The sequence below is a fragment of the Mus caroli genome, chromosome 7 (genome assembly GCF_900094665.2).
Source record: "Mus caroli chromosome 7, CAROLI_EIJ_v1.1, whole genome shotgun sequence".
NCBI lineage: Eukaryota > Metazoa > Chordata > Mammalia > Rodentia > Muridae > Mus > Mus caroli.
Genome location: NC_034576.1, coordinates 146,717,540 through 146,727,067, shown reverse-complemented (window position 1 = coordinate 146,727,067; position 9,528 = coordinate 146,717,540). Strand labels below are relative to the sequence as shown.

The following is a 9,528-nucleotide window of genomic DNA, read 5'->3' as shown; positions in this document are numbered from 1 at the left end:
TGGAGGCCAAGGTAAGTGGGTCTCTGAGTTCAAGGAGAGCTCTAGTCTATATAGCAAGTGAAACCCTGTCTTTTTTGTTTGTTTGTTTGTTTTCTGAGACAGGGTTGTTTCTCTGTGTAGCCCTGGCTGTCCTGGAACTCATTCTGTAGACCAGACTGGCCTGAACTCAGAAATCTGCCTGCCTCTGCCTCCCAAGTGCTGGGATTAAAGGTGTGCGCCACCACGCCCGGCAAGACCCTGTCTTTTAAAAAGGCAAATATTCTAGTGATAGAAATATTCTCCAGTAAAGTGTTCAAAGTACCTTCAAAGTTGGCAACAGAGAGTGCTGGCTGGTTTATTTTTATGTTTTTGAGGTGCTGGGCATAGAACCCTGGCCTGTGTTATGTTAAGCCAAGCACCCTAGCCCTGAGCGACCTCACCCCAAAGCTTCTTTCTACTGTGATCAAATATAGACATCATTTAGTGTCATAATCATTTACGTGCACAGTTCAGTAGCAGGAAGCACATTCAAGGGGTTGGTGGCCACCCCTACCATCTTGCCCCTGCCTGAAGCAGGGTTGAGAGTGGGCATAGCCATGAAATTCATAACACAAGCAAGAGTGCCTGGTTCCTCCCACACCATCCCTAGCCCACCATGTCTCTTAAACTCCCAACTCGATACCTAGCTGAGAATGACCTCAAATTTCTGATTCTTCTCTCAACCCATAGAGAGCTGAAATTTTAGGTATTCGTCGCCATGCCTCTGCCTTTTAAAGATTTATTTACTTTTATTTTATAGACATGAGAGCTTGCCTGTGTGTCTATATGAGCACTACATGTATGCCAGAAGAGGGATTCAGTCCCCCTTTATCCAGCCCCCCCAACTGGAGTAACATGTTTGTGAGCTGTCTTGTGGATATTAGGAATCAAACCTGATCTTCTGAAAAGCACCCAGTGTTCTTAAATACTGATCTGTCTCTCTTCTCCCCCTGGTTCCTTTGTTAAATTCGAGACTATTTTATCTGTGTTGATGATGTTGTGGTGGTGGTTGGTGGTGGTGGTGGTGGTGGTGGTGGTGAGCTGCTGCTGCTGCCAACAGCAGCCTACAGTGGATGTTTAGACATGGCCACTTCCTGCCAATGTTCAGCACCCTGTAAGTTTGCTTATTTTTTAGAATCCCATTCCTTAGACTATTGTACACCATATGATGTGTGTGCAGAATCATTAATATTTATTTTATTTGAAAGAATGGCTTGCTCCTGGCTGAGGCAGGGTTGAGAGTGGGCACAACCATGCAACTCACAACGTAAGCATGAATGCCTAGTCCCTCCCACACGTTTGCACCATCTCCAGAGCACTAGCTTTGCCTGCATGCTAGGGGACAGCAACTCCTACCTTTGGACGTGACTCCAGGGTATAATGGGGGTTGGAGGTGAGTTTCCTCTGGACCAGCAACCTCTCTGTGTAGATTTTAAAAGAATGTTTTATTATATTTATCTCTCTTTTTTCTTTTAAAGACTTATCTATTTATTTTATGTATATGAGTACACTGTTGCTGTACAGATGGTTATGAGCCATCATATGGTTGCTGGGAATTGAACTCAGGACCTCTGCTCGCTCCAGTCCCGCTCACTACTATTGGCCTCACTCACTCCAGTCCATAGATTTGTTTATTATTATATCTAAGTACACTGTAGCTGTCTTCAGACACACCAGAAGAGGGCGTCCGATGGATGGTTGTGAGCCACCATCTGATTGCTGGGATTTGAACTCAGGACGGTCAGAAGAGCAGTCAGTGCTCTTATCCGCTGACCCATCTCTCCAGCCCTGTATTTATCTCTTGTGTGTATGTGTGCAGGGTGAAATGCCACAGTGGGCCTGTGAGATCAGAGCGGGAGACAGTTCTCTCTTTCTAGTAAGTGGATCCCAGGGATCAAACTTGGGTATTCAGGTTTGGTGGCAAGCTCCTTTACCCAGACCTCAATATAAATTATTAGTTTTAATTCTCCTGAAAAAAAAATGCAGTGGTGTTTTCCTTAATTTCTAAGTTTCTTGCTTGACTTTTCTTGCTATTTGGACCAGAAAAAAAAGAGGGGTGCGGGGGAGTGGGGAATTTCCTGAGAGACAGTGGAAAGGAATTTTCTGAATGGACAGCAAGCGATACTGTTACTGATTTCTGATCTGGGCTATTTTCTCCTCTCAGAAGTGCGAGAGGCCGATAACAAGAAGTGCTTGCAGAGAGTGAGTGAATTTTTATCCTTTGGCCTAGGATAGGAGTTATGGGGGATAAACTCAGCAGCCAACTTCCAGGCCTGGGAGTTGGAAGAGTGTGAGCCTCGAATGCAGGGCTTCACCTTCAAGTCCTCACAAAATAAGAGCAAAAGGAAGGAAGGAGAGAGATAGATCAATGTGGTGGGGGAGGGGTGTGACAGCTTCGTCCACTGACGAGACACTGGGGGCTCTTGTAGCACCTCAAGGACAAGTACAATTAGGGCAGTGATGGATGAAGGCAAAGCAACAGTATTTTTCTTTTGTGCTCTCAAAATGGCTGTCACAGAATAGCCTTCCAGAGCCTGTCCCAAAGAAGGAGGGAAGGGACTTTTGCACTACTCCCCTTTATCAGGAAAGACATACTCCAGAATACTCTGTGTAGTTTACCTTACATCTCACTGATGAGAAGCAGATGCCCAGACCAACTCCTAGGCTACGGGGCAAAGGAGAGCAAGGCTCTAGCTGACTGACATCAATCCTCACTCACTGGGGGATAGAGGAGTGGCCAGGAGAACATAGTATGGAGTTGGGGATAATGGGATTTCAAGGGTGCAGGGCTCTTGGGATGAGGCTTTGCAAATGTGACTTTCATGTGTGTAGACACATGTGTAGGTGTCATCCTGAGGAAGGCCTGGCACCTTGTCCTTTGGTTTGCCTCGAGTCCCAGCCCCAGGGATCCCAGTGTCTTTACTGCTTCAGGCTGGGATTACATGGTTGCACGGCCAAATCCAGATTTGTTTGTTTGTTTGTTTTGTTTTTTTTATTTTGTCTTCATTCTGTTTTGGTTTTGGTGGGTGCTGGGGACAAAGCTCATGTCCTCAGCCTTGCCCAGCAAGCCCTTTACTGAGTGGCCTCTTTAGCCCCAAATTGTTTTTGTTATCACTCCATCTAGAGGTATCTGTGTTTCCAGATCAACCCAAACAGACCACATTCCCAGCAAGGAAGAGCAGGCTTGCCCGTGAGCAAGGTTTCAATAAAGTCTAGCCCAGGCAGGAGGAACTGCCTGAGGACTGAAGATTCTCAGGTGGACTGCCTTTTTGTTTCAGGAGCTCCTAGAACCTGCCTCCTCAGCCTGGGACTGAGAAGCCATGTAACAGGTGTGGTGGTGAATGGTTATCTTCACATGCTTGAGACATTTATCAGGAGGAGTTCTAAGGCTAGCCTCTGCTACTTTGTAACTAGTTTAGGGTACTTGATACCTCTTCTCAAAAAAGGTATGGTGCTTGGATGGGACTGGAGAGATGGCTTAGTGGTTAAGAGCGCTTGAGGCTTTAGCAGAGGACTTTGTCCATTTCCATTACCCACACCTGCATGGCGGCTTGCAACTAAACGTAACTCCAGTGCATATATATATATATATATATATATATATATATATATACACATACAGACACTCACGCACATGAAATAAAGATAAAAAGAGGGGGCTGACAACGCCATGCATGGTAGCACACATCTGTCATCCCAGCATGTGGGAGGTCGAGACACGTGTGGAAAGTTGCACATTAGCCTGTCTCAAAGAGCCCTAGCCTCTAAAATAAATAAAATGTGGACCAGTGAGAAGGCTCAGCAGGTAAAGGCACTTTCTACCAAGGCTGATGACCAAAGTTTAATCCTTGGGACCCACATGGTAGAAAGAGGGAAATGTTTCCTGCATGTTGTCCTCCTGCCTTTACATGCATGTTGTAGTATACACATGTGCAGACATACACAGACACAGAGACATGGATAAATAAATGGGATTAAAAAAACTAAACCACTGTGAATGTTAGCCATGTCTCTGCGATCCAGAGGGACAATGGCCCTGTAGCTTCTGTTCTTCACATCCATCTCTGCTGATTTATGGTCTTCAAGAATAGGTGCCAATCAGCGGGAGCTGGGATTTCCACAGGCAGAAAGCTGGGGAAGAGCTCTGAGCGTTAGGGACCAGCAGGATGACATCTTTCTGCAGTTACACCTCCCCATTCACACATCCTGCAAAGCATGCACTGCTTGCTAAGGGCAGCTCAGCTTCTCAGCTTGTGGTGAAACTTGCTGGAGAAGCATTGTTTTCTTTAGCTTTCTACCATGCCAGCTTCATACATGTGCTGACTGTGGAATAGGACCCAGTGCAGTATGCTCTGTTGAGCTGTGTTTGGTCCTGGGTCAGTTTCTTAGGAGATGGCTGTATCGGCAGGAACCTCTGGGGAGCCATGAGCATTTTTGTTTGTTTGTTTGTTTGTTTTTGAGACAAGGTTTCAGCCTTGGCTGTCCTGGAACTCACTTTGTAGACCAGGCTGGCCTCGAACTCAGAAATCTGCTTGCCTCTGCCTCCCCAGTGCTGGGATTAAAGGCGTGTGCCACCACGCCCGGCTTGAGCATTTTCTCAAATCCAAACCTGAGATCAAGGCAACTGAGAACTTGTGTGCAGTGGCTGATAGTCCTTAGAGACTTTGCTGCTCCTATTTACGTTCTGACTTGTTTTGTGAGAAAAGGTCTCATTATATAGATCAGGCAAAACTCAGAGATCTGCCTGCCTGCCTCTGCTTTCTGAGTGTTAGGATTTCAGGTGGGCACTATTGTGCTTGGTTGTAGTTGTAACTTGACTTTGTAATTAATTACTGACTTCTTGAAATAGGAATCTGCCCATGTAACCCTGACTGTCCTGGCTCTCTATGTAGCTTATACTAGTCGACAGTATTCTTGCCTTGGCCTTTGGAAGGTTTTATTGGCTTTTCAGTTACGATTGACAATCATTTTGCTTTGGTTTCTGGACTATTTTATTGGCTTTAATTAAAAAAAAAAAGTTTTAAAACAAGGTCTCAGTATGTACCCCTGACTGTCCTGAAACTCACTATGTAGACAAGGCTAGCTTGAACCCAGAGATCTGCCTGCCTGAGTGCTGGGAATAAAGGCGTGTAGCACAAAGGCCAGCTAGCTTTTTATTTTTAGGTGGAGTCTAGGAAATGGAACTTAGGTTCTAATACTTGCAAGAGTGACTGAGCCCTTACATTTTGTTGTTGTGTGTGCGCGTGTGAATGTGTGTACTTGTATGCACCCACATGATACATGTGTGCAGGTCAGAGGACAACATTCAGGACTATGTAGGTTCCGAGGATCTACTGCAGATCTTCTGGGTCCCAGGGTTCGAACTCAGTCGTCAGGGTTGATGGCAGTGGCCTTTGTTTGTATTTTACAGGCAGACTCTCCAACTTGCTGTAATTCTCTTGCCTCAGACTTCTGAAGGTTAGGCATAGAGGCAGGAGGTACCTTGCCCAGCCTGTCAGCACTTTCTGGTATTGCAGGTGGTCCGGCGGGACTCCCCAGAGGTCTTGGGTTTTGACCGGGGGGCGAGTGCTCGGGTGACGTCGGCGTTTGGGTGACGTCAACACACACCCTGGCGTGAGAGCACGGAAGCAGGACTGCAGGCTGCACACACCTGCCAGAGCTCTTTACCGGTCGGTGTTTCCACGGCCGTCCTGTCTCCGCAGGGGGTTGGCCTGCCGGGGCGGGGCTAAAGCGAGGACTAGCCAATTGGATCTCCCGATAGGCCGCCCGCCCACTACCGCGGATCTAGCGCATGCGCACGGCCCCGCGGCCGACCTCTCCCGCAGGGGGCGGTGCTGACGCTCGCGCCGACGCGCCGGACGTCGGGCACGTTGACGCCGGCGACGCGCCGGGCCCGGTTCTCTGCGTTCGCTAGTGTCCCGCGGCGGCGGGCCGGCCTTCGTGACGAGCGGGGCGGCGGGCCCGGGGGCCGGGCGAGGACGCAGCCGCGGGGCTGCGTGGGTCGGCCCGCAGCCGGCCGCCGCCCGAAGGCCGCCGCATAGCCCCGGAGCCGCGCCCGCCGGCCAAGGTGAGGGCGGGTGGAGCGGGCCGCGCTGGGTGGCGGGCCAGGGTCGGTGGGGCCGGGTCGGCGGGGTCAGTGTGCGGGGGTCAGCAGAGCCAGCAGAGTTGCGGCTAGCCTGGCAAAACGGGTTGATAGCAGTTAGGTCCGAGTCCGCTTAGACTTGCCAGAGTAAGTGAGGTTGGGGGCAGTGAGGCTGTGGGGTCAGCTGAGCCAGGCCGGGGCAGCGGGTCCTGGTCAGATGCACCTGCAGCGCCTTCTGCTTCATCCCCCACCCTGTGCCCTGACATCATGCAATCTCTAGTTCCATCTCACCTTTTCCTCCTCCTCCTCCACCTTTTTTTTTTTTCAACCTAGCCCTGTTGTCCCGACTTCCTAGTTTCCCAGTGTGGGTATATTTTCTCTTTCTGTTCTTTTCCCCTGTCTTTGACTGTGAACTTATGTAAGTTAGGTTGGCTGACCAACCGTTACACAGCAGCAGGCCTTTGCTAAACATTTCTGTCCAGACTTTAAAAAGCCAATCTAGTTGCTTTTTCCGCTGATCACCAAATATCCAGCCCCACAAGTCAGGGTGCCTGGTAGTCCTTCCCAGGAGCTGACTGCACACATTCCTGGAGGATGCTTGGGTCCATAGTGCTGGTGTTTGTCAGTTTCCAGTCTTCTGTGGTGAGGGACTGTTTGGAATCTCTCTTCCTGAGGAAACTGTCTTCAGCTGTTAAGTGTGGATTTTAAATAGACCCCCACTGGTTGGAGGTGAGCATCCCAGCTCCTCTTGCTCCCAGTAGTGTCACCCCCAATCTGCTCATCATATTGACCTGTGCATGCTACTTCCCAGAGTGTGTGCATCCAGAGTGGATGATTGTCACAGATAGCTCTGGGGCTGTCAGCCTTTTTCTCACTATCCACAGGTGGTGCTCAGAAAGCTGCAGGTTTGTGGAAACTCTTGTTCTGGACCTACTGACTGTGGTCTGTACCATTTCTTTTTCAAGATGATGTGCGAGGTGATGCCGACCATTAGTGAAGCAGAAGGCCCTCCAGGAGGAGGTGGGAGCCATGGGTCAGGCTCCCCTTCACAGCCAGACGCTGATTCGCATTTTGAGCAGCTCATGGTTTCCATGTTGGAAGAACGGGACCGCCTTCTGGACACACTAAGAGAGACACAAGAAACACTGGCATTAACCCAGGGGAAGTTGCATGAAGTTGGTCATGAAAGAGATTCTTTGCAGAGGCAGCTCAATACTGCACTTCCACAGGTATGCCCGTCAAACTGAAATCAAGAAAGGTTTCTGCCGTTAAATGTCTGCAGGACTGTCTTGTTAGTGAATTAGCTTGCTGGCTGCTTTGTGTAACCACTTGGGAAGTGATGGTTCTGATGTTTTCTGAGCACTGGTAAAATTCTCAGGAATTCAATTTAGGGGAAAAAATGGGGATCCACCAAAGCCATGTGACCACACCACTCCACTGTCATACCTCTTTGGGAAACTGCCTAGATTTAGGAAAGCACTTAAATGTTTTTGATGGGGCTATGAAGCAGTTGAGCTGTGTTGAGTGTCCCATTCTGTCTTACACTTGTCCTTGTCTGCTGTGGACCTGTGAGGAGTGGATCTCAGGGTTTTTGTATCTTATCCCTGGTTTATGTCTTGTGGAGTTCCAATTTCCTAGGGAAATCTTGTGGATACATAGAACTCATTTCATGGGGAAAATCTTTACAGGTTTTCTCCAGAACATCTGTGAGCTGTAACTAAACTTTGTTTCAGGGGAGAAAGGATTGAAAATTGAATCCTGAGGCTCCTCTTCCCAGGCAGATGAGACTTTCAGAGCTTGAAATACCTACTGTGTCCTCAGTATCACATTTGGATTGGTATGCTAGAGCCTCCTCTTTTGGAGTTAAATGACAGTGGTATAGGAAGGAGAAGGCAGTATAGCAGGAAAGCCCAAGGTGAGAGGCATGTGGAGCAGGGGTTGCTTAGATTCCTGCTGACAGCCCACTTTACTTGTTCATGATGGGCGTCTCCTTGGTGCTCAAGGAATCTGCACTTACGCTCTTGTGGTGTGTCTGCAGATATCAGTTAGCAACTCAGTAATGAGTGCCTTGATGCATCTCTCAGCTGTAAAGTCAGTTCTATAAGATGGGACTAAATGTTTGAATGTCCTTTTTAGAAACAGTAATTTGGTGTTAGTGTTGTGTGCTGAGGGGTTTTGTTTGGTGGCTAGAAAGTTGTTTTTTCTTCCTGGAGTCTTAGGAATGAGCAGGTTAATTAGGTCAGATTCCGTTGCCTCATACTCAAGAGGCTTTCAGGAGGCCATGAGTCCTACTTGCTCTACTCTACACTTGGGTTTGTTGCAGCTCAAGTCTACATCAGTGGCTGGTCAACATTGAAGTTTTTGGAAAGAACAGGCACAGGGGAGGCAGAGCTGGTGGGTGTTGTGGGCAGTGAGTTTCAGACAGCGAGAACTGTCTCACCTGTTGCCAGGTTGTGCTAGCTTGCTGCTCTGCAGTGCCTCATCAAATGTAGGACATGCTTGTGTCCACAGTTAAATCATATCTGACCCGAGTCTAGTGTCACAGAGTAAACTTGTTCTAGATATTCGCTTCCTGGAATCAGGGTCCTCTGGTAGCTAAAAATGTGACTGGATGGGCATGTATGTTCAGTCAGTGTACTTACATTGGAGCATGTATGAGGACTGCACAGGCCACAGGTATGTGCCTCAGCCAGCTCTCCAGTTAATGCTTGGGGAGCTTGGATCAAGGAATGGATAGGACCATGCCTCCTATGAAAACTCTTCTGCTTCCTGCCATCAGTGACTGTCCTCCATTCTAATGTGGTCCAGCTCTTCACTACTGGTTCCTTTGCGCATGCTTGACTTTCTATAGGAAATCTGTATGTTTTGTCTTTTCACCCTTCCCTTCCCTGGACTTGTGAGATCCACCTTTACTTGCCCTGCAGCACTTGTGTAGATGGGCCCTGCCTGTTTCTTCTGCAGTCAGGACCCCTGAGGCTGACCCTGGTCCTAATCTTCCTAGGATACTTTTGCATTTGGGGAGGTGCAGAACTAGCTGTGTGTGTTTCTGTTGGAGTGTTCTAAGGAGTGGAATTGTAGTGGACACCAGTCTCAGGAGTTGCTGCCAAAAGTGGCTGTGGTGACAGTTGGTACAACCACATGGTCACCCTCAGTGTCAGGAACTGTTGTTATGTGCTGCAGAGCTCCAGGTGGAGAGGTGGCTTCTTGACTGCAGCCACCTGCAGAGAAGTGTGCAGCAGCTTCTCCACAGGTGCACAAGGGAGCTCTGAGCAAGCTTTTAGTTCTTGTTCATTGATTGGTTTGTCTATTTCTAATTTGAAGGTTTTTTTTTTCCTTTTAAGATTGCATGCCGGGCGTGGTGGCGCATGCCTTTCATCCCAGCACTTGGGAGGCAGAGGCAGGCAGATTTCTGAGTTCGAGGCCAGCCT

The 9,528-nt window shown here is 48.6% G+C and overlaps 1 protein-coding gene across 12 annotated transcripts in view; it reads left to right on the top strand.

Moving 5' to 3' along the window:
• Positions 1 to 5,874: 5,874 nt before the first annotated feature.
• The window catches only part of Ppfia1 (PTPRF interacting protein alpha 1), an 87,813-nt gene continuing 84,159 nt past the window's right edge, over positions 5,875 to 9,528 (top strand). For 3 of the 12 annotated variants that reach the window (XM_029479211.1, XM_029479208.1, XM_029479212.1), the window contains exons 1-2: positions 5,897 to 6,085; positions 7,066 to 7,329. In XM_029479211.1, the coding sequence (XP_029335071.1) occupies positions 7,066 to 7,329 (264 nt within the window). In that variant the 5' untranslated portion in view covers positions 5,897 to 6,085. Of the gene's footprint in view, positions 6,086 to 7,065; positions 7,330 to 9,528 lie in introns of all 12 variants that reach the window. The other 9 variants (XM_029479213.1, XM_029479210.1, XM_029479215.1 and 6 more) reach the window with 5 other exon arrangements.